The sequence below is a fragment of the Protopterus annectens genome, chromosome 6.part1, assembly GCF_019279795.1.
Source record: "Protopterus annectens isolate FY-2018-M chromosome 6.part1, PAN1.0, whole genome shotgun sequence".
Taxonomy (NCBI): domain Eukaryota; kingdom Metazoa; phylum Chordata; order Ceratodontiformes; family Protopteridae; genus Protopterus; species Protopterus annectens.
The window spans coordinates 484,717,469-484,743,280 of record NC_056738.1 but is presented as its reverse complement, the minus strand read 5'-3'; the positions used below and the strand labels follow the sequence as shown (position 1 = coordinate 484,743,280).

The 25,812-nt window shown below is 40.3% G+C and overlaps 1 protein-coding gene across 2 annotated transcripts in view; it reads right to left on the bottom strand.

The window, feature by feature from the left end:
- ACADL (acyl-CoA dehydrogenase long chain) overlaps nucleotides 1-25,812 on the bottom strand; it is a 603,582-nt gene that overhangs the window by 236,148 nt on the left and 341,622 nt on the right. For both annotated transcript variants that reach the window (XM_044075941.1, XM_044075942.1), the window contains exon 7: nucleotides 18,276-18,377. In XM_044075941.1, coding sequence (XP_043931876.1) covers nucleotides 18,276-18,377 — 102 coding nt within the window. The remainder of the gene's footprint in view (nucleotides 1-18,275; nucleotides 18,378-25,812) is intronic.

Here is a 25,812-nt window from a genome sequence, read left to right as displayed (position 1 = left end):
AGGGAGAAGAGGACACCCCTGCCCAATTCCTGTGTTCAAACAACTTATCAGAGACGAACCTCCCACTTTAATTAATTCCTCTAATCCCTCATATATCCCCATAAGCTTATTATTATATCAGTGAACATAAATGCCTCCATTGCCATATTCATAGAATCCCCAGCTTAGAGTGCAAGCAGTTTTGTTAGTTAACTCCCAACATCAACATATGCATCGTGTAGCTTAATACCCTCAGGGAGAGAGTGGTGGACAAAAACTTAATTTCCTAATTTTTCCATTGCATGTGATGCTTTATTAGGAAGACAGATGTTCTGACCTGTGGTTCAGAGATCTTCTTAAAAGCAGCCATGAAAACTTAAGAGTGACCAACTAAATCAATTCAGTCAAGGGAACTGCCCAAATGCATTCTGATGTTGACAGGGTATCCTGGGGCCATTTTGGTTTTGCTTGGCCATACTCCATTATTTGCCTAAAGCTGGGTAATCAGATGAGAGTATGGAGAAGCCCACGTACAGTTCCATATCCATGTCCAGCGTTGGGGACTCATCTGAAGAATCTTACAGATTCCTTTTGCACTTGACCTTAGCCCCAGTCTTCAGGGGGTGACCAACAAGGAAGACGACTGAAGGCCATCGCAAGCACTATATCCTGCCAAGGCTCCCTGGTCTCTCTGCTCTGGTCTATTCACAGCCGTAACAGGAAGTAGAATTGTCTCTGAGCCACAGCCTGAAGTATGACTGAGTGCAGCTCATGTATGGACGCTTGCACTTTCGGGTACAGGACAAATAAATGTTCCAAGCCAAGGACCACTGACCATGACAGATTGATACTGGACAACAGCTGACTAAAGCTGAGAAAGTCAACATCTACCTACAAAGTACAGGAAGGAGTTGACATCCTGGTCAAGGTCTGCTGGCTTGAACAGATGGGTTAAAAGGCTGATTCCAGGGAGAGGATACTTTTCATGGAAGGGATGGTACCGAAGACTGTCCCAGCAGCTCTATCCTACACACTGACGGAAACATAAGATGAATAAAACACTTTCAGAATGGAGCCGCTACTTTAATATGCTTGGATTTAAATGAAGCAGGTTTTATCATCACTACATCCTGAGAAGAAACACATTTACTAGAAATGGAAACGTGAAAAAAATTCAGCTGCTTAACAACATTCAAAGAATCTTTCTCAGCATTTGGTCTTCTCCTAAGGTGTTCACAAGAAAGGGGCTTTGAAGTGAAAGCAGCAGCCTATAAGGACTCGGCAGTAGAGGCAACCTGGAATTTTTTCCAACTTCTGTCCTTTCTCTCTTTTGAAGGTGAAGGGATTGAAAGCAATGAAAATCTGGTACTCATGAGAAAAATGCTCCTCACCTAAACACTTGACATACTTGGTACATTTATCCAGGGACTTTGCCACCACACTTATTTTATGAAGGAGTGGGAATAATCTTACTTCTTTTTTATCCTAAACAGACTGCATAAAAGTACAGTTTTGTACCTACCATAAATGTAGATGTTAGAGTGCTAATACAGCTGCAGTCATAACAGATGGGTTCTCCTGCCGTCAGGCGGGTCCTCGGTTGGCCGAATTCCAAAGTCTAGTTGTCGTCGCTTCTTCCCTGACGTCAGTGCGACAGGGGTATAAAGGAACCAGTCGACGCCATTTTCTTCAGTTTTCCTCGCCCCAGATGTCAGGTGCCCCCAGAAGGAAGGCAATAATAAATTTGTGTGATAATGCAGTGCTACATAATCAAAATACAGTAGTTGCAAGCAAATACATCATAAATGAAAACCCCAATCAGGTTGTATGAGGATGTGTTAGCCTATAGGCCTGTCCCAAGAGGGGAAGGAGGGAGGGAAACCTGGACTGCAGCTGTATTAGCGCTCGAACATCTACATTTATGGTAGGTACAAAACTGTACTATGTTCATCGTGCATACAGCTGCAGTCATAACAGATGGGTAGAATCCCAAAGCTAAGAAGGGGTGGTAGGCACTAGTTGGAACTAGGAGGAGCCAAAATGCCCTGCAAGACTGTAGTGGCAAAGCCTGCTCTAGATTTGGAGTAGAATGGTAGGTTGTAGTGCTTGGAGAAGGTATGCACAGAACTCCAAGTGGCTGCTTCCAAAATATCCTTGGTAGGAACTCCTCTGACGAAGGCTTCAGAGGTGGCTGTGGCCCTGGTGGAATGAGTTCTAATGCCTGTAGGAACAGTTTTGCCATGAAAGGAGTAGCAAAAGCGTATGCAGTGGGCTATCCATTTTGAGATTGTCTGTTTGGAAATTGGCTTCCCTTGAGCTCCTACCGCATAGGCCACAAAGAGCTGTTCTGATTTTCTGAAAGGCTTTGTTCTGTCCAAATAATAACGCAGCTGTCTGTGGATGTCCAAGGAATGTAGTAATCTCTCCCCTTTGTTTTGAGGATTAGGATAAAAAGTAGGTAAATGTATGGCCTGATTTAAAGCTACCCTGGATACCACTTTAGGCATAAAGGACGGGTTGGTTCATAAGGAAACTCTGTCCTGATGGAAGATGATAAAAGGCTGGACAGCCATGAGAGCCTGTAGTTCTGAAACTCTACGAGCTGAGGTGATAGCCAGAAGGAAAGCCGTTTTCCAGGACAAATATTGCAAATCTGATGAGGCAGCTGGCTCAAAGGGAGGTAAGGTCAATTTTTCCAGAATGAAATTAAGATCCCAAGCAGGTATTGGTTGTTTCCTTGGAGGCCTTAAATTCTTAGCCCCTCTGAGGAACTGTCTTAAGAGAGGGTGAGAGAATAAAGGTGGATCAGTGTTGTATTCTGCAGAAATGGCTGAGGCATGTATTTTAATGGAGGAGAAAGAAAGTCCACTGCTTAGCAGTTCAGCCAAATATTGTAGTATTTGAGGTAAATTCAGTTTTCCAGGATCCTGGCCCTTTTTCCTCATTCCAGACACAAAAACGTTTCCATTTTGCGGAGTAAGCTTTTCTAGTTGATGGTCTTCTGGCCTCCAAAATGACGTCCTGCACCTCCTTGGAGAGTAGGGCCTGTTGTGATGCTAAGGAATCTTCCATGCGGCTAGATTGAGTGTTTTTAAGCTGGCTGTGAAGAGTTTTGAAACTGTGTGAGTCAGAAGAAGAGGCATTAGAGGCAGGGTCCATGGCGTCAGGCTCCTCAGGAGTGGGTACCAATGTTGTGTTGCCTTGGCCAGTCCGGAGCAATGAGAATCATCTTTGGTCTTTAATAGAACTTTGGGCAGCAGAGGAAGAGGAGGGAAGGCATAAACTGTCATTGATGTCCAACTGAAAGAAAGAGCGTCCACTCTCCAGGCCTTTGGATGGAAGATCCTTGAGCAGAATTTTGTCAATTGATGATTCTTGTGGGAGGCAAAGAGATCTATGTCTGGCCTTCCCCATTCTTGGATTATTTCTGTAAAAACTTTTGGATGCAATTTCCATTCGTGTGGATCTGTCATATTCCTGCTTAGGTTGTCTGCCAGCGTGTTTTCCTTGCCTGGCAAGTACTGTGCTTGTAGTTCCATTTGTAAGTCCATGGCCATGTTCCTAAGTGACATGGCCAGTCTGCATAGGGGGTAAGAATGTGTTCAGACATCGGTCTGAGGCAAGAAAAGTTTCCCCAACGGGGTACTTAGCTTTTAAGAAGACTTCGGTTTCCAAATTTCGTAATTTCAGGAGCTGGCTGACTGGCACTTGCGAACTGCTTCTGCTTCGGGCACCGCGCGGCAAGAAAGACTGAAGAAAATGGCGTTGGCTGGTTCCTTTATACCCCTGTCGCACTGACGTCAGGGAAGAAGTGACGACAACCGACGCCGGACCTAGACTTTGGAATTCGGCCGACCGAGGACCCGCCTGATGGCAGGAGAACCCATCTGTTATGACTGCAGCTGTATGCACGATGAACATCTACCATATATACTGAACACAAAGCCACCAAAATGCTGCACAAAATGATGCCTGGAACAGAAAGGGGAGGGGAGTCTATGTGGACTTCACCACAGACTTAATTATAAAGTTAAAAAAATGGAATGAGATGAAGACCAGAAACAAGGGTACTTTTCCATTTACAGGGCAGCAGTCGCTGCGAAACAGAAATGTTGCTGTGAAATATACATGGAGACGTACAGCATATTTAATCCTAATTACATATTCACATTTTCAACAGATGTCCGTATTGCTCATTGTTTCATCTTTTAATTCAAGCATGTGTAACAAAAATGAGCGTTTAGAAACTCAGTATGCATTCTTTTATACAACTCAGACCAAAAGTACATGCCATGGTATATGCCAGAGTTTTGAATCACAGTTATGACTTTTAAAATCACCCCAGTTGGTCAGAAAAAGGAAGTACCCCCTACTACTCTATCAAGCTCTCTGTCCATTTGTCAATCTATCTGTGTATCCATTTCACGACAGAAGCTTTTCAGATGTTAACTCCATATACTTAGTACTGTGGAAGGCATTCCTGAATAGGCTGATTCAGTTAAATCACAATTTCTGTACCTTAAAGCACATAGTAGTTTAATAGAAAATATATCAACAACGATGATTGGCAGTACTTGCCAGCCATTGCTTTTAAGACATGAGGTATATTGTATACAACCAACAGAAAACTTGAAATGTACTTTGCTTTTTATTACAACTGCAAAAATGAGGACACGAGACCCAAGTATCTGCCAGGACTAGAAAACATTGCACTTCTAGTAGTATAGAGTGTGGTACTTAAGGCTTTGGCTATGATTATCACCGTAAGTGCTTACTGAAATCAAGTGGTAAATTGATATTCTATCACACATGGAGTGTTTGAGAGGAGGATGGCGATGATTACTAGTAAACTTTCAGTTACCGAAATGCTTAAAGCGGACTTGGTCCGTCTACCATTTTGCCTGCTGCCCCATTAACGGAAAAGTACCAAAACAAGTGATGTTAAACATGACTACAAAATGAAAAACTACTGGCAAAAATTGTTGAAAAGAAGTGAAAACATCAGTAGCTTCTGGCTGTCTCCTGGTGCAACCTGGCTTCAATAAATTGATAAAAAGATCTGCTGAGGGTCTTCTTAGATGCACAACCTCATGGGTAAGGGGGGAGGTGATAAGGTATTGTGGAAAAGTTTAAGGTGCCGGGCTAAGCTTGCTGATCTTAGTCTTACTGACAATGGATATGAACATCTCAAAGGCAGATCCAAAGGTTGCCAACCAGATCTAAGCTTTGGCATACTTGTTAAGAGAAAGAATCATACTTCAATGTCCACTTAAAACAAACTTTGATCAAAAAAAGTTGATCACCAAAGCAGGCAACTTATATGGTTAAGGAGAGGTAAATTTAAACTAAAAGATGACAGGTAATATTGGCAGCCCAAGATAGTGGACTGCATACACGTCTCACAATGTCCACTGAACATGTGGGAGAGAGACAAATGCAGGTTGTGTAAAACAGAATTGGAAACAGTTGCCCATCTTGTTGGTGGTTGTGATATACTAATGGCAGAAGAACTGTATACTGAAAGGCATAATAATGAGGCAAGACTGTTGCACTGGGGATTGTGCAAACATTACAGTATTGAAATAGCTGTGAAGTATTGGAAACAAACCACAATGCATGACAGAAAATTATGAAGTTTATATCACATGGGATCATCCATTACCAACAGTTTTAAAAAAATGTGAGAGAATGCCAGATATAGTAGTCCTGGAAAAGAAGGCAAAAGTAGTACTGATGACTGAAATTGCTACACCCAGTGACTACTGTCTAATGCACAAAGACAAAGTCATAAAATACCAGGATTTGCAAGCAGAAATGAGGGCAATGTGGAAGGATACCTAGACAGTTAAATCAAACAGCACCCAGATAGCAGTTTCCACCAAAATCCACTCAGTTTATTGCACGAAGTTCACAAAGCCAACAGTAATCCCCAAAACATTAACACTGACATACACCAGTACGTTTTTGTCACTACTGTCACAGACTTCATTAGATAAACTGCCATACAGAACCTATTATATACATACATTTATGTATATATTTTTTAAAATGCCTTTTTACTTGAGAAGTTTTTATACAGATGATTTTTGAGAGCATTAAAAGTCAAATGTGTGTGTATATGTACTTAGGATAGATAGTATTGTCTACTTAATTGATTAATTTATTGAATAATTAATTGCATAATGGGTAGGGATATACAATAGGTTCTGTGTTTATGGCAGTTTATCTTATGAAGTCTGTAACAATAGTGACAAAACCATACTGGTGTATGACAGCGTTAATGTTTTGGGGATTATTGTTGGCTTTGTGAACTTCGTGCAATAAACTGAGTGGATTTTGGTGGGAACGGCTATCCGGGTGCTGTGTTTGGTTTAAAAGTTTGTGTTTTGCGCACTTATTCTCCTTTTTTACTGATACCTAGACAGTTCCAATAGTAGTAAGAGAAACGGGTCTTATAAAAAAAGAATTTATAACCATACTTGAACATGTTACCAGTACATATAACCCTGTATGAATTGCAAGAGGAGTCTATTCTTGGCACATTGCAGGTGCTACGAACAGCACTTCTGGCTAGCATCATATACGGAAACAAAACTATGATATGAACTTTGATCCTACTTTGACTTAGGAATGGGGTCATTCCAGTCATGGTATTAGAAACTCAAAAGACTACTCGGGGAAATTAAAAGGAGTGAAGAACTTAAAGATAAAATTTCTTCCCCCACAGCCTGTATTTAAACCAAGAGGGGAGGTAATCTGTCCATCTTCCTCAGAGTTAGAAGGGAAGGATGGTTTTACTTTTTCTATTTTCAGAAACAAAATCCTTGACATGGACATCTTGGAACAAATTGCAGTAGACTAAGTATCTTTCTATATTACGACAAAATACGTTAGGGTACCAATGTGAGCACCTGAAGTAGACTTGAGACTTCCTAGGGATTGACATCCAGTCACAGGATGTCCTTCTACTGAGCATCTCCTTAACACTGCACAAACTGGCATACAATACAGCTAGACTAGTGATCAACAATAAAGACTTGTTTCAGTGAAAGACAAAAAGTGCTAAATACTATTAAATAGGACATTTGTATGAGATTTCCAGTATTCGTTTGTAGATTTTATTGCACGTTTGGAACCGGGCATTCATTTTTATTTGGCTGCAGGTGTGACTTGAAGTCGATAAGATCCCGTGTGGAAATTTATCATCACAATGAGGCAGAAGTGCAAACTGAAACTTCTTCCTTCTTCCGGTGGAGGGACAGGGAGAGAGTCATGGCCCCTTTGCAAGGTAGAGAGTGAAATTTCCAATAACTCACCCGAGGCAAACTGGTTTCTTATATAGACTCCTGAAGGGAGAGGAAGACTCCTGTAATTCTGAGATGAGATGGAGCCTTTTGTCACCATGTCAAGATCCCTCTTCTCTCTTGTGATGTAAGTGCAAGTGTGGACACTCAGTGAACTAGCATCCTTGTACAGTTCTGCATGATGGTCAGAAATGTTGCACTGCCTGCAAAAAGGCCTGCCTCTTGGGACTGCTGACTCTGTACAGCTGTCATCAAAAATTAGACAAGATCAAGATGCAAGTCCTATACTTGCTACTCAAGAATAAACATGTGCACACACACACACACACACACACACTGCTGCTTTGTCTTCTGGAACCTTCCCACTTGTGAGGTGCTACCCAAAAGAACATCATGTAGCTTTTCATATGTAGAGTAGAACAATGAGTCTTGGCTTCAGCAGACAGAGCAGAAGGAACAGTTTTTTTTGCAGTACAGCAGGCCTAGGCCCTTTAGTTAGAGAACACCCATCAGTACAGACCACCCATTGTAGCTATACAGTCTTTTTACAGGGCTCACTTTGTTTCTTATTCTCCTTTATAGATTTTTCATTTGCCTACTATGCGGCCTTCAGCAAGTCACTTAACCAGAGTATTTCTTGGAAATTGTCTCTGGAGATGCCAATACAAACAGTGCAAAATCATATAACCTTGTATACCAATTAATAACAGAAAAATGTTGGTGAGTAGGTTGCCTGTGGAAGTACCTCCCTAAGGGTAGTAACTGTGGAGCTACAAAACTGCTGTGGGGTGGAAGAGGGATTAGGGCACACTTCCCATCAGTAGTATGACACTGTACCACTGTCCCTGATCCCTTCACTGGCTTTGGACATGGGTCGGATTGAGCCCACAGGAGACTAAGATCTTGTAGAATGAGGCGTGGAACTGTTGGCAGCTGATGACCAGTAGCAGGGAGGAAAAAATCAGAACCAGCTGAAGAATTGCAGGAGGAGGAAAAGAAGCCAAAGGCCTCTACCAGGTTGAGCTTGAGGACTGGAGTTAGTAGTAGTTTGCACAACTGAACAACTTAACACCAGTTCTGGTGTGAGATAGTCATGCAATGAAGAGCAGAAATCAATCTTTAACAGTTGTGTGATGCTCTCTTGCACTGCTCAGTCATCTTCAACAATGCACTAAATAAATCAGCAAAGTCCATATGTAGGGGAGCCTTGCCCTATGGGGTAAAAGGATGAAGCCCTGGCTATGACCCACATGACCTGTATACAATTCATCTTATGGGTGCTGGAGGGATAGGAGAAGGAAGATGGGTGACCTCAGGCAATGCCAGTTCACTCATTTTGTATGTGGAAGGACAGTCTCATTAATCACACTCGAGACACCTACTAAAAGATAGGTGATTACTTTGTGTAAGAGGTCAGGGCAAGCTTGCAGTGTTAAAGTGGCGCATGCACTATAGAGCCAATGACGACGTAGGTGGCAGCACACACCATTTCACACCCATGCACACACTTGTCAGACAGCTGGCCACTTATGAGAAGGTTTAGGGGGGATGGGCCTCCCTTGGACTAGTACAACGGCCCATCCTTAACAGTCAACATTCTCACCTCCAGAGGACCAAATGGGCTGATCAGATAGATTAAAGAGAGAGAACACACTTCCACTACTTATAGCAAATGTAGTGGAGGTGTAAGAAAAATAATCAATGACAACTGGGGCCATCTTAAGAACCTTGCCTGAGTTGCTAGGTATTATAGGTAATAAACCAAGGTTTGCTTATCGTAACTGATTGAATTTGAAACAGATGTTTTGTTATAAGGATGTTAAATGCAATAAAAAGACTGTACAGCTTGCAAAGAATGGTACCCATCCCTGTTATAAATTGTAGTTGTACATCTGTTAATAGTGACTAATTTTATACATCCTCTTGCCAACAAGCCATACACATTTAAATGTTTTGCAACCTGTAATACGTACAATATTATTTATCTTGCAACATGTATAATATGTTCAAGTTTTTATGTCAGTAAATCTACAAGACGCTTATAGGAATAATCGAGCACAAATCCGATAAGACAAAATATTTTAACAAATGCATTAACTAAACATCTCTGAGAATGGCTCACAACATGTGTACCTTTTAGAGCAATTACTACTATAGATAGAAATATAAGGGAAGGTGACCTAAATAATAAGCTTGAGCTTAAAGAATATCAATGGATCTTACAATTACAAGCAGACTGTCCCCTGGTATAAATCAGGTGGCAACTCTTGAACCTGTTTTAAGAAATAAACAAATGTGTCTAAAATAATATGCTTTTATCATGTTTTAAATGGACAAATATCTCTCTAAAATTAATGTTGAGTGATTCTGTTATTTTTTACTAGCTGTGCTTAATAGGTATGTGTATATAAACATGGTTGATTGAATGTGTTTCAACTTGCACTGAGGAAAGTTTTGATTTGAACCTGAAAGCTTTGCTTTTTTTGTTACTAAATTTGTATAGTATGTTGTCCAGGTGGTTTGTTATATTGTACTACAACCGTTGTACTCATCTTTATTTTACTGCTGCTCTTATTGTTGTATCTACTGATCAGATCCTTAAACAGGAAGAAATGAGATAGAGGGCTGTTACCCAGTTTGGGAATGCATGGATCTCACCCCCAGCAGGTATGAATGAGTCCAGCAAGGTGCAAGTAGGTAGTCAATAGGTTAAGTCCTAGGGAGGTGAAACAAAATGTCCAAATGTCGGGGGGAGAACAAGGATGAGAACTTTGCTCTGAATGGTTCTAATCATAAATGGTGATAAGCCAATCACTTGGGCAGGCAAGAAGTGAAAGGATTGCGTCTATATCACGTTATCAAAATCTTACTACATCGAATCACTAAAGGTCAACCTCTAGTGATCGATGTAGTAAAACATTGAATAACGTTTAAAAAAACAAAACAACAAAAATAAAAACTAACTAGCATAGGCAGGGGGGCAAGCCTGCATGCACCCTCCACACCACCCCTACTTAAATATTCCAACTCTGAGACCGCATTACATTGAGGTAAACGGAAATCTCCCCCTATGGAGATGTCCATTTACCTGCACCATGTTCTGCGCTTTTGATGTTGTGCTGCTGACAATATCAGCTTCGATATTGTTGGCTTTCAACATCGTGAAGTAGACTCAAAGGATTCATGCCTCAAGCTAGCAATATACACCCTGGAATATATTTCAGAGAAATGACGGGATTTTTTTTTCATGTTTGTAGACAGTCAACTTGCTTCTGTAGGCAAGGTGAGATAACAGTATTAACCAGAGTCTTCTTCCCAAGGGAGTAGGAAGAAGGTAAACTTTACAAATCTATCTTGCCTGATCTGTGGATAACCTACTACTATACAACAATGCAAGGAATAAGAGGCCACTGCTGTTTGGCACTTGGTGTAGATAAAGGAGACAATTTAATTTATGATGCTTCTGAGTCACAGGATTAAACTGCCTGATCTTGCAATAGCTGCTGACTTTGTAATTTCATCACAGACAAAAAAGTCAGTTCCAGGTGGCTAGTCCTAACTTTTAACAAGATGATGATCACCACCACCACCACTACCAACCCCCCTTCTTTTTCACAATTTTTTACATGGTGTCAGGGTGCTTTGTCAACCTCTCTCAATTCAGTGCCACTCTCTTAACCTTCCTTGACAGTCATGCCTGTCACAGGTTTTCTCAAACACAATGTAACCATCTCTTTGCTGGATGCCTTTGTTTCCTCTTGCCTTGCTCCTGTCTGTCCCAAATAATCTTCATCAGATTCTCTTCTGTTTTTCTGCACAAGTGCCTGTGCCACTTTAGTCTGTCTTCTTTGATTTTCTCTGCAACTGGAGTTACTCTGACTTCTGCTGTTATGTTCTCATTTCTTCATCTGTCCCATCCTGTACATCCTACCACCCACCTCAGGGACTTCATCTCCATCACCTCTAGCTTTCGCAGCAGCTTTGCCTTTAGTGTTCAGATTTCTGTACCATACAGTAGCTGTTTGTACACCTTACTTTTCAGCTTCTTTGACATTTTTGTACCATACACTACCCCTGACACACTGTGTCAGTTGACTGCAGCCCCTCTTATTCTAACTTTGATTTCCTCATTCAGATCTCCCTTGTCATCAACCAACCATCTCAGGTACTTGAAAACGCGAAATATTAGAACAGACCAGGATCTATTATGCACTATCAAAAATAATAAACTAAAAATTTCAGCACAGGCGGAAAAACTTAGAAGACATGAAGATAAATATAAGAAAAGTGCAAAATAAGCAATTTATTGAGGACCAAAAAGGTTTTATAGAGAGCTGGGAAAGAAGATAAAAGGAATTGAAAGACCGCCAAAAAAGAAGAAATATATACATTTTGGAGTAGTATCTATAAAGATCCTGTGGAACATAACAACTGTGCTAAACAGATAGAAGTAAAAGAAAGAAGAAGAAGTTTAAAGGTACAGGATATGACATGGGATGAAGTAACAGCCAGAGAGATTGAAACAAAGTTGAGAAAAGCCTCTAATTGGAAAACCCCAGGCCCAGATGCCCTAACTTCTGGTTAAAAGTATTAACATCTTTGCACTAAGATTTAGCCATGAGTAGGGACTATTTATATGCGCACTCAGAACATACACCAACCTGGCTAACAGGAAAAACAATGCTCCTACTTGAACCTGCAAGCTACTCTAAAAATTATAGACCAATAACTTGCCTTCCAACGACGTATAAACTATACATGGGAATTGATGCTGACAAATTATAGTAATTTAGAAGAAAACTCAATTATGGCAGTAGAACAAAAGGGCAATAAAAGAAAGTCATATGGAACAAAGGATCATTTATTGTTTAATAAAGTCATAGTGCAGAACTGTAAAAAGGGGAAGACTAAGTTTGGCATGGATTGACTACAAAAAAGCATTTTATAGTATCCCTCATTCATAGATAAAAGAGTGCTTAAAAATGTATAAGATACACCCCACACTAATCGAATACATTACATTGACCATGAAACAGTGGCAGACCACCTTGCAATTAAGCCATGATAAAGGACAAATTGTTATCCCAGGGATAAAAATTCAAAGGGTGGTATTTCCAGGGTGACTCTCTGTCACAGTTACTATTCTGCCTTGCCCTTAATCCATTAAGATGTTTAACTCAACAGCTTAGGCCATGGTTATTAATCTGGCTTTTAGAAAACAACGAAGTGTAAAGACTTCTCACCTTCTCTTTGTCGATGATTTAAAACTATATAGCTCATCAAATGAGGAACTGAAAAGCACAACTGCAAGTTGTCAAAACTTTTTCAGATGATATAAGAATGTCATCTGGTCTTGATAAATGTGCAAAAGCAACCTTTAAAGCAGAAAAATTGCAATGCCAGGAAAACATCAGTTTGGGACAAGAATGTGATATAAAAGAACTTGAGCAAGGAGGAGTGTATAAATACTTGGGAATTAATGAAGGATCAACAATAAAACATGAACAAATGAGAAAAAAACTTAGTAAGAAATACTTCAGAAGACTTTAATCCTGAAAACAGCACTGACATCTAGGAACAAAATTCAAGCTGTAAATCAATATGCTCTTCTTGTCCAAACTTACAGTTTTGGAGTGACTGACTGGCCCAAAAATGTGTTGAATAGATTAGAGAGGAAAACAAGAAGGATGTTTCATGCTCACCAAATGATTTATAAAAATCACTGCATACCAAGATTATATATTCCACGTTCCGAAGGAGGGATGGGCCTCCTTGAAACTGATTATATGTATAAATCCGCAATTGTGGGACTCCACACATATCTGCTGACCGCACAAGACCCAAACGTAGTGAAAGTTTTGAAACATGAGGAGAATAAATCTAAGATGACTTCTCTGCTTAATCTAGCAGAGGCTTATCGGCATCAAGCAGGAATGGAAATCAAACCAGACGTAGATAAAAATCAGGAAGCAACTGAATGTGCCAAAACAAGGAAAGAATATAAGGTGAAGGATCAGATGAGAAGGCAAGAAATGTGGAAAAAGCATAAATATAGTTGCAAGTACAGAAAACTTCTGGAAGAACCTCATGTTGATCAGGAACGGACACAGGAATGGTTAAGGAGAGGCGAATTTAAACCAAGAGATGAAAGGTTAATATTGGCAGCCCAAGATAGTGGGCTGCATACACATTGGTTTATAAAGACCATTGAACATGTGAGAGAAACGGACAAATGTAGGTTCTGTAAAACCGAATTGGAAAAAGTTGTACACCTTGTTGCTGGCTGCAACATACTAATGGCAGAAGGACTGTATACTGAAAGGCATAATAATGTGGCGAGACTGTTGCACTGGGGATTGTGCAAACATTATGGTATTGAGTGGCTGAAAAACACTGGAAACATGAACCACAAAGCATCATAGAAAATTAAGAAGTCTACATCACATGGGATCATCCATTACCAACAGTTCAAAAGATAGATGCTAGAAAATTGAATATTAGTGGTCCAAGAAAAGAAGACAAGAGTAGCATTGATCATTGAAATTGCCACACCCACTAACTGCAGTGTCTTGCGTACAGAGACATACAAAGTCATAAAATATCAGGATCTGCAGACAGAAATGAGAGCAATGTGGAAGAAAGATACCCAGACAGTTCCAATAGTAGTAGGAGCAACGAGTCTTATAAAAAAAGAATTTACAATCGCATTTAGATACATTACCAATACATGTAATACAAAACTGCAGGAGTCGTCATTACTGGGCACATTGCAGGTGCTGCCAAGAGCACTACTGGCTGACATCAAAGATTGAAACAGTACTAATTTCATGAACTTTAATCATACTTTTGATTTAGGAATGGGGTCCATTCCCGTCATGGTATTAGAAACCCAAAAGACTTGGATAAATTAAAAAAGTGAAGCTGAACCTGTTCTACTATTTTCCCTACTATCTCAATTCTCACCTCCTTTTGATTTCCTCCATTTGCTACCATTACAACTTTTCTTACCTGTACTCAGTTTCATCCCATGTGCCTTCAGTTTTACAGCTGAAGTTCCTTCGCAGATTCTGCCAGTAAGGCCACATCATCTGCATACAACTTTGTTGATCTGTCCCCTCTGACTTGTTTGCTACTGTAGTCCATCAACAGTACGAATAGTAGTGAGCTCAGAGATGAACCCTGATGCACACCCACTCCCACTGGGATCCCCCTCTTAAGAGTCCAAATGCTCTTTGTACCACAGTCATTGGGTCCTTGTACATAGCCTACACTAATTCTACCAATGTTTCTTGAACTTTGAACCACTGAAGGACTGCCTAAATCAAGCTTTCTTGGGACCTTCTGATATGCTTTCTCCATGTCTGGAAATGCTCAGTTGTACCTTTTTCATCTCTCGCTTCTTCTCAACTACCTGTTTGATCTGAATCCAAAGTACTTATCATACCATCTTAGTTTCTACTACTCTGCATATTTATCAATCACACACTCCAGAATTTTCATGCAGTGTGACCAGAGTTTGATACCTCTTTACTGCCCACATTTGTGGATGTCCCCTTTGTTCTTGTACACTAGCACTATTGTGTTTATTCTCCAGTCATCTGGGACTCGCTTTTTTTTCCATATTGCTATGAGTACCCTCAGAAGCCGTTTCTCCCCTATCTCGCCCAACATCTTGATCATATCTACTGTGGCCTCATCTCAGTCTGCTGCTTTCCTGGACTTCATTTTCCTTAATGCCGTTCTTATTTCTTCTAGGGTGGGCTCCTCTTCTTCTTTCATCATAGGCCATGTCTGGGGCAGTACAGCTTCTGTGGGTGTTTCTTCATTCAAAAGCTGCAGGAATTAATCCTTCCATCTACCTTTGATGTTCGAGGGACTGGTGAGCAGGCTGTTGCTGACATCTCTTATGAAGGGTGCCTGAGCATTTTCGTTGCTCTTATGTCTTTGCATTACAAACTGTTATAGTTTCTTTGTGCTATCTACTGAGTAACTTTCCAGAAGCTGGTAGAGCGCCTCCTATACCTTTTCTTTGCTAGTGCAACTCTTCTCTTAGCTTGTTTGCCAACCAGTATTCCCTCTTTCTGTCTTATCTATCTTCCACTTTTTACTGCTTTCTTTCAATGCCTTCCTAGACTTCTGCATTCCAGTATCAGCTTTCCTTACGTACCTTTCTTCCATACCTGTTCTTGGCCGCATATCTGTTCTGCAGTCTTTATACATACTGTTTTGAAGTGATGCCATTCTTATTCAACTTCACCTATTTGTTCTTCTTCTTGGGGTTATAGAGCCCTGAGTAATCCCTTGAAATCTTGAGCTTTTGATCTAATCAACTTCCAGTTCTTCAGCCTAGTCTCTTTTGAGCTAGCTGATTGTGGCAACCAATGGTTTATGCTGTGGGCCAAATGTTTCACTGGGGATTACTTTGTACTCACTGATTCTATCCCAATGCCTTTTCCTTACTAGTCTACCAGAGTTGCATGTTGGCCAGTCATGCATGTGATCTTGTGAGTGTCTCTCTTGCTGAACCATGTATTAGTCACCATCAAGCCATTTGCTGACTGTGGAAATCAATGGTTTATACAGTGGGCCAACTGTTTTACTGGGGATGACTTTGTAATTACAGATTCTATCCCAATGCCTTTTCCTTACTAGGAAGAAGTCCATCAGAGTTGCACATTAGCTGGTCATGCATGCGATCTTGTGATTCTCTCTATTGCTGAACCATGTGTCAGTCACCATCAAGCCATTTGCTAGACAGAAGTCTAGAATGCCCTCCCTTCTTTATTCCTGTTGCTCCACCCATGTGGGCCCAACAGTCCTCATATCCTGCTCTGTTTGTCCTGATATATGGATTCAGGTCACCCATTTCCAACATCAATTCATGATATCTTGACTTACCTAGTAGGTCCTGCAACTGCTGTCTAAATGCACTATTTTGCACTCTATGCTGTGAGGCACAGACTGATTATGAATAGTGGTCCATCCTTATGATAGAGTCTGGGTGCCATGCGTCTATAACAAATTCTGATGACATCTCTCACTAACTTTTGAAGCCTCTCCTCCTCCTGAGTCGGACACACTAGATCCCAAGCCAAGTGGCTTTGCAACACAGGATGTTGAGTCTATTCCTTACCAGCATGTCATCCATTTCCAAGGTGTGCACTGTCTGTGAACTTAAATTGAGTGCAGCAGTCCTTAGTTCATATCTGTCAGATTGATTGGCATGATATGTAGAGTACTTCTTAGAAAAGTCTATCCTTTTTAGTCAAAGGCCGTAGCTTTCTAATGACCTGTTCATAAGTACTTGGTTAACTACCTTGCAGGCCATTTTAAGCCTGGCTAATTAACTCATTTGATAATCAAACCTTGCACCTTGTGTCTGTAAGGTAAACACGTTAGCAGTTATGCCAACCCCAACTTGTTAGGAAGAGATGAAGTGTGTGAGCAGCTAGCAAGAAAAAAGAATTCCAGGGGTACATGTGTCCCAATCCACCACAGTAACAATGTGTGCAGGTCAAAGGGAGCAAGTACATACACAGTAAAGGGGGAAAAATGCGGAGAACAAAAAAATGTCCTACAGTGTTCCAACCAATACACAGGAACCTTCAAAATAATAAGGTCTTCCTGTGTTGCCTGATGCGTCAAATGCATGATGCTCATGTGTCAACAGAAGTCAGTGATGCCTACAAAATCAATCTAAAAACACTCTAAAAGCAGAAGTAGGATGGTTTAAAGGGTTTCCACTGTAAACTTAGTATATTTCACATTTAGAACAAAGGCATTCCTAATTAAAACATTTTCTAGAAACCTCTAGCTCTGTGTGTGATTTCAGATAAATGACAGAACACCACCAGTGCATCTTCCTTTAGAAGCATCTGAGAGTAAGAGATCCATACTGAAGCAGAAGCTGAATGGCTAACACAGACTTTATTTTTATTTTATTTCCTTTTCTGGAGCAACCCAGGTGCACTGACTGGTAAAGTGTTCAGTCATACAGTAGGCAAATGGAGGTAGAAGGAATCAAAAAATCTGTGGAAGCAGCTTGTAAACATCTCAGAGCCTTAATATTTTGGGATAACTGCCAGACTTTACAGACATGCATCACTTCAGTATCATTTTGTCAGGACTACTTGATCCTAAAGTGGTAAAGGTCAGTGAAGGGGATTTCACCAGATTTACAAAAGCAGGGAGTTTTTTTTTTTTCCTACGTACTACTTGTTTGCATGCTTGTTAACCAACAATGTCTTCCTTTTGAAGATCATACCCATCTGATTCACCATTACACTGGCCACTTAGCAACTGGTAGTGCAAATTACAGTTAATTGGGGTTGCCAACATTCAAGAAGGCATACAGGTAGGTGGTCCTAAAAATCTCCACATGGTAGCCTGAGATATGCACGCTCCCACAATAACATGCCAGAAATCCATGTTTGCTTCCAGACATGGGTTGAATTACAGCTACCATGCATATGTACAGTTTGTGCATTTCTCAGTTAGTTTTGTTACCTGCTGCAACATCTGCATCTAACAGATGTCAGTCATTCACAGAGGAACTGCCCATCTCCCATCCCTCATTAGGGGCAAGATAACATCAGCTGCTTACTCTCAACTTCTAAGGCTGGATCTTCCAAGAAATGGACTGTTGGTTGATCTCCAACTGTCTGAGTCGTCACAACTTTATCCTTTTAAACCATGCAGCCAGTGAGTGCAAACATTTTTTTATGTTTAAAACCCACTGATCCCAAGTGACTGTTTCCCAACCAGTGGTGAAGCTGACAATCCTCCTACTTTCTTCTTTCTTCTGTCTTTTAAAATATCAAACAACAACATAGTGAGGACTGCAGAGAGGCCACAGAGATACTCAGTGAGTCTCTCAGAGAATTTAACGTTTGAAAGTAATTAGAAGTTTGGAGTGCTCTAGCACTTAAAGAAATACAAGTTAGTGAAGTGAAACAGACAATCAAGTTCAAGAATGGCAATATAATAAGTTACCTGAGGAAGTTCTGTCATCAGGTAGTAGAAACCTTTATTTTCTTCTCCAAGCAAAGCATCTGCTGGCAATCTCACATCTTCAAAGAACAGTTCGGCTGTATCCTACCAATTAACAAGAACATTTTAATTTCAGCATCTGAAATTCCTTTTAGAGGTACAATGGACTGGCAAAATTCTAGCAATTTACAAAGATAACACTGCATTCTCTTCTCTAAGGCATGGCTTTGGCTCTGTATAACAATTCTTTTACAACTGTTACAGGTTTATAGGTTCATCTAACAAACATTTGTCAATATTATTTTGTTATACTTGTACATCTTTATGGTGTGTGGGAGTGGAAGAAAAGTTGCTCATCAACATTCAAGATTTTAACAGTCTAATACTACCAAGGTGTTATAAATGGATGCACTGCAATATTATGATTAAAGTATTCAAAAATTTCCAAAGTTAAAATGCTGTGTTGGTAAAATATAACACTATGCTCAGACCTTTGCTGGTTTTCAAAATCTTTACTATAATTTTAATGTACTCTAGGTTTCAGAAACATGCCTAACGCAATTATGGTTATGCCACATCCACAGTTATGGTTTGTAGCGAGAGGACACCTGAAAGAAAAGGAAAAGAAATGGGTGTGCAGGAAAGTAGGAAAAGGGGTTACAGCAAGTAGAGGAACATACAGAAGAAAAACAGAGGAGGAAAGGTATATTTTTGTGAGGGACAGGCACCCAATTTTTGTCTTTTTTGGAGAAGGAAAGATGGACAAAGATTTAAGGTTAAGACAAGGAATGGGAAATAAAGTGAGGTTCAGAAGCAGGGACACTCAAACATAAAACAGAGGCAATGACTGACACACAGAAAAAATGAGAGTGGTGACGGGGAGGAATTGACAACAAACAGGGCAGGGAGGTGATACACAAGGAAGGGTAACACCATGAGGGGGGATAGATTGGGCACATGCTTTCATTACCTCACTACATGTGCTAAACCCAAAGAAAGGCCAGTCAGCATACTAATCACCCTTCTAACTGTACCCACCTCAGGTGGCAGGCAGGGTCAGGCAGTGGTCCGATTCTTGAACCCACGCAAGGATTTTTGCCAGGTAGCCACTGTAGGCTTCTACTTTCTAGTCTATCAACACTCTCACCGCCTACACCATCCCCCTGTGGGTAACAAATTGTGCATCTCTTGTGGTGCTACCGAAAGGAACAAATGGACATCCTCTGGTGTGCACCTGCCAGAGGCCACAGAGAAGGTATCTTGCGTGCTCCCTCACCATAACTGAAGGGGAGACAGGTCTGGAGCCAGATGGAGTACAGGCAGGAGAAGGCTGGGATTGGATGGCTGGATGGTGACCTGCATATTGCTTCTAGCACAGCTGTGGCAGATGTTGTAGAAAATGTCAACATAAATTGTGGGGAACAAAACAGAGGCAAAAAAACAATGAAAATAAATAAAAAAATAGGATAGCAAGAAAGAAAATGAGGGAGAGACAGAAGGGAAAAAGTATTTATTGTTCTTATGCATGGGAGTTGTGACCTATCAAGGCATTACCAAGATATCAAGCAAGTGGGAAATATGGTACAATGGCACATTACAATGTACGGCCCACACGAAATATAAATGTCACCTCACGTATGATCTACAGGGATATGCGGTGTCACAATTAACATTTCCTGGAGTGTGTGCTTACTTGTTTTAGAGATGTGGGCAATGTAGTATTGCAAGTAAAAATGCATGGCCTTTGGAGTACTACAACTGTGAAGAATCACATGTGGTTCTTCTAGCTTCCAGTGTTGGTCCCTCACCTGGTACCCTGCCCCTCAGCTCTCAAATTCAAGAACAAGAAAATAAAGGACTTCCATTTGAAAATTGTAGCAAGCCAACTGCTACACTTGCAGCAATTAACTTGCTACAGTCTACAACACGAAGCACCGAAGTGTATTTCTTTACTGACATTCAGAATAGATGGCACACAAAAGAATGTAAGAACTGCAGTTCTTGAATATGCCCCAAACACTTTGCACCCGAGGTGGCCTATACCCCAACCCTTGCTATGCCGAACAGATGCTCCCAGCAGTCTCTATGCAGCACATACAAAAAGATCTTACTCTCTTTGCTGCACCACTGAAGTCCTGTCAACATCAGCAACCTTGGAAGCCATGACCATTAATGTGGTCGCATTTCAGAAAAAGAACAACTGTGTAACTAAACTTACCATAATATCACCAAGCAGAAAACCAGTAAAAACGAAGAGTCCACGGCTTTAGAAGCTAAATATTTATTCCACTGTGCAGTCCGTTCAACTCAGCACAGACAATGAAAACAGTTGACTGCTAAAACAGCCAGAATATACACCAAAAGCTCACAGTTGCAATAAAATGTCTCCACAATAAAGTACACAAAAATACTTCCACAGTTAAGCGCTTTCACCTAACAAAGTGTCAGGCTTCCTCAGAACAAATTAACAATATTCAAAGTCCCCTATATAAGTAACCAGCAAATTCAAAGGCACCAGTGAAATTGCCTTAATTAACCCTGAACACAGTTCTAAAAGAATATGCATTTGTTTTCAGTTGTCAATGGGAAAAGCATATAAAAATAATATAAAAATACATATAAAATGTACATATAAACATATTATACCTTGAACATGTTCCACCCCTTTTAAAATGTTTAAATAAATTTCTTGTTCTTACACAACACAGTTAACAAATGAATCCCTTACATTATAACTAATACTTACCATAATAGCAGATGTTAAAATGAACACTGCGGCAGTAGTATACTAAGGCTATAACAGACTGCCAGTTTCCAAAGCTTAAGGACACCTTCCATGTGCCCAAACCTTTAATCAGCTCAAACAGAGTTAATGGAAGAGTGGTTTGGTTATGCAGCCTCTTCAGAGCTTTCATTCCAACACAGGAGGAGGCTACAGCCTTGAAAAGTTAGTTTCTAGAAAAATAAAGAAAAGTCTTCACCCCAGCAACAGAAACATGGAAAAATAAGGGGAGAGAGGGAGGGAATGGCTACTGCAGCAGTGGTCATTTGAACATCTACTGTTACAGTAAGTATAATAACACAACTATACTATGTTCATCATAATGATCACTGCTGCAGTAGCCGTATCTACATGGGTAGACTACCACAGCTTAAACTGATTGGGAGAAGGAAGGATGAGGGTCCAGGAGTCTTTGGAGAATGGTCCTCATAAAGCCAGCCCTAGACCTGCAGAGTGCTTTGTAATGGTATGCAAAGAGAACAAAGTTGTTGGTTCTAGAATACTTCTAGAATCAAATCCTTTCCAAAAAAACACAGAGGAAGCCAAGGCACTGGTAAAATTAGCCTTGACCTTGTCTAGTACTGCATTGTTATAGTAGGTATAACAAAAGGAAACAGCATGACACAGCCATTTGGAAATAGTATGCTTTGACACTGGTTGTCCTTTTTTCTTACCTTCACAAGTAATGAGCAACTGATCAATGTTGCCTTGATAGAACTAAAACATTCAGGAACTCTGGAGTTATCTGTAAATATCCAAAAGTATGGAGAATCATTTTCCCTTTTTTTCAGTTTCCGTTAAGAAGACAGGGAGATGGATAGCTTGACTCAAAGTAAACCTGGATACAATTTTAGGCATAAATGAAGGATTAGTTTTATAAGGAAACCCTACATTTCTTGGAAATGATAGAAGGTTCAACCACCATGACAGCTTGCAACTGAGACACTCTTCTTGAAGAAATCAAAGCAATCAGCAAAACTGTTTTCCATGTTAACCTCAAGTTAGCTTGATAAGCGGGTACAAATGGAGCAAGACTGAAGTTTCTCTAACAAAATTCTTATCCCTGGTAGCTGGTGAAGAGATTAAAGTTGCAAGCTTTAGTTCCTGTGGTACTGATTTTGATTCCCTTAGGTCTCATTTGCTTCTTGTGTGACTTTGAGCAAGTCACTTAACCAGACATTGCTCCCTGGTCGTCCTTGTAAAAGGACCATTTTTCCAGTGGCCCTAGCTGGTTAAAAATAGTATTACCATTATCCCAAGGAGGAGGCACCCATTTTCTAGGCCTCCTCCTATGCAAAACCCCCTTCTAAAAAACATTTTACACATGACGTTGCATAGAAAGAGGAGGATCCATGGGCAGACGTACTGAAATGACCAAGAAATAAAGTTTGATAGAGGAGTACGACCAGCCACAAGACAGTATCTCACACAAATAATGTAGAATCAGAGGAAGATTATCCCTGAAGGGGTTTTAGTTCCTTTGTGACACCAACTAGAAAATCTTTTCCATTTTCTAACATATGACTTCTTACTGGTAAGTTTTCTTGCCTCTTTTAATACATAAAACTCGTCCACTGAAAATAGCTGCCTAAAAGGTATTAAGATTCTATCATTCAGGCAGTTAGTTGTAGCTGTTTGGAGCCAGGATGTATCAACCACCTGTGTGAGTATGTTGTCTGTGAGGAAACTTGTGGTAATTGCTCCTGGCTATTTCCAAAAACAGGGGAAACCACTGTTGAACAGGCCAAAAGTGAATCACCACAATGATCTTTGGAGTATCTTTCTGAAATCACTCAGGGGCATTCCTGTTCAAGAAAAGGAACAAGCATTTGTTTTTGAAGCATTCTTGCAATTAGACCAGGAGCAGAATTTTGCAAACTGATTGCTGCGAGTGGGAGGTGAGAACTACTTGAAGTGTTCCCCACAAATGGATCAATTTCTGGAAGATCCCTTGATTCAATTTCCTTTTGTGAGAGTCTGTCCTGGTCAGCTTGTCTGATACACAATTCTGCTCTGATAGTATACAAGATGCCTTAAGGGATAAGACTGTTCTGAAAAGTTACATACCAGACTATCACAGCAAGGATCTGGTTCCGCCCTGTTTATGTACCACATCACTGTGTTATCTGTAAACACTTGTAGTGGTCCTGGGGACCACAGATGATTGAGAGAGCCAAAGTCTCTTATGTTTATGCATTTTAGTCAATCTTTTATGTTTTAAAGACCTTGCACTTCTATCATTGACACTGCTCCCAAAACAAAGTCTGAGGAGTCTTTGTTAAAGGCTGGACTTGAGCTGGAGAAGAAAGTGGGAGACCGGGATTCTGAGAAATTTGATATCTCCACCAAAAAACAAAATCGCCCTTTTAACAAACCCCAAAACTAGAATGGGGAATGTCAGGGAATGTTGATGTTGGGACCATACAGACTTTAGGTACCACTGGATTATTCTCATGTGGAGTCTTGCTACAGGAATCATGAAAACCATAAAAGCCATGAGAACCCAGTATCCTGAGAAATTCCTTGGCTGAGACATTAGTCTAAGCAGAAAAACTCAGGAATAGATCTAGATACAGATCTTCTTTTCCATATGGGAGAAAAGGCCTTTGAACTAAGGAATTTTGGAAACAACCCGGGAAAACAATCCTGTGAAGAGTCACAGAAGACTTTGTACATTCGCTTGGAATGCCAGTCTGTGTAGGAGATCCCTAAACCAAATGAAAGATTCCTGACACTTTGAAGAAGGCTCTGCAAAGATAAGTAAGCCATCTAAATAAGGAAAATGTGAATAATTTACAGTCTGCAGTAGGCTATCACAGGAGCTAGATACTTTTGTGGGTAATGCAAAGAACTGATAATATGATTTAGACAGAAAATCTTGAAAAAAAAACATCTGAAATCTGGAGCAATAGGGATGTGATGATATACATCATTTAAATCCAAGGTCTCCAGAAAATTTAAATGAGGAATAAGGGGAGCAAGCTATAGAGAGATAACATTTTGAACCTGGACACTATCACAAACAGGTTTAGAAAGGAAAGATCTAAAACTGGTTTCCAAGAATCTTCTTTCTTTGACTTAAAGAAATATTCTTGAATAAATCCAAAGGAGGAGGGACAGATTTTATCACCCCTTAGGACAGAAAAAGCTGAATGTCGGGATGGAAAAGATGAGTTTGGCCAGGCAGATGGTGGGGGGACATCCCTCAAAAAAAGAATGAGAGACTCCCACTGCCATTTGTAACCACAATCTATTAGCTTCAAAACCAATCTTTTCCGAAACTATCTGTTATAAAAGACAGAAAGAGAAGTTCAGATTTTCTTGAAGGATAAACAATTTGCAAGGGTGGCAAGAGGGGTAGGGAGAGTCTGTTAGATAGCCATTCAGACTTACTGGACTGTCCTTTGTTCTGGGGGATTTCTTTCTTTTTTGCTTTTTAAATGCTTGCTAACCATTAGCTTGCAGAGTTTGTTCATTTTGCTTTTTTTGAAAAAAGGGTAGAAGGGGTGGCATTAATTCCTTGGCAAACTTAGAGAAGGAAGGCTTAAAATCTATGAGATACTAAAACCTTATTAGGTTTAGGCAATTCAGATCCTGTGTACTGGCTCAAAAAAGTATATCCTTAGCTACAGACAATTTCTCACCCAATATTTCTGACAAGAGTAATCTGAAAGGAATTTTAAATGTCTCAAATCATTATACTCCAAAAGTACATGTTCCTAGTTATCTTTTTCTTCCCCCATCACACCTCCAACATTTGTTATCTTCCTATGCATAGTCTTCCAGCCAAAGATCCTAAACCTTCTGAACTCTGTTGCATACTTGGGAGTATTACATATGTCCTCCCATTGCTCTCTTGTAAATGGCTTTTCCAGTCTTTCTTCCCAATCTTTTCTAACTTTCTCTGACTGATTCTTATATTTACTGTACAATATTTTATGTCCAACTAAACAACCCTTTTTAACAAGCAGCTTCTGTATTAGATTTAACTAACTCTATCAGAACAGGGCTTTAACTTAACTTTCCCTTATCCCTTTCTCTTTGCCTATAATCTGACTTCTCCCAAAAAATGGCATCTAGGATACACTGCTCAATTTAGTATTAAAGGAAGACATCCTGTGTAGGCACACACCAAAACTGCTGCTAAAGCCAAAGGATCAACACACTCAAATTTACAGCAGGCCATATGAAAGCCTACTGTAGAGGCAGTGATAAAGGTCCTACTCGGCTCTTCCTTGACACCAGATCCAGGAAATGCTGTCAGCTTCAATTGTGTCAGCTGTACTAAAGAAGGCAGTACAAGTGAAGCGAAGTTGAGGGGTCTAAGCCCCAGTGTGCAAAGAAAAAATTATTTTGCCATCTGGCTCCCAAGATTTAAACTCATTATCAGACAATAAGATATCACAGTCTTCAGAAACTATGCTGTACCAGCATCTCTCACCAAAGATATTTAGTCACAATCTCACTGCACTCATACAGGGAACTTGTAAAAGGCATACAACTTCCTAGGAGATGGGGTCAAGTCTGGATACTTCCAGGCTAAAAAAAAACAAAACAGCAGGCTTTATTAGGGGCTTTATGGATCAGGTGACTGATGGCTCTTCCTCATTCATACCCAAATTTCATTCAACTGCTTCTTGGAAAAAAGAAAAACTGCCCACAAGACACAACATGGGAGAGTCTCCATTCTCCTTATTTTAGATGTGGGGTGACAGATCTGTGCTTACTTGATGTGTAAAGCAGTGAGTGAGTGAAGTG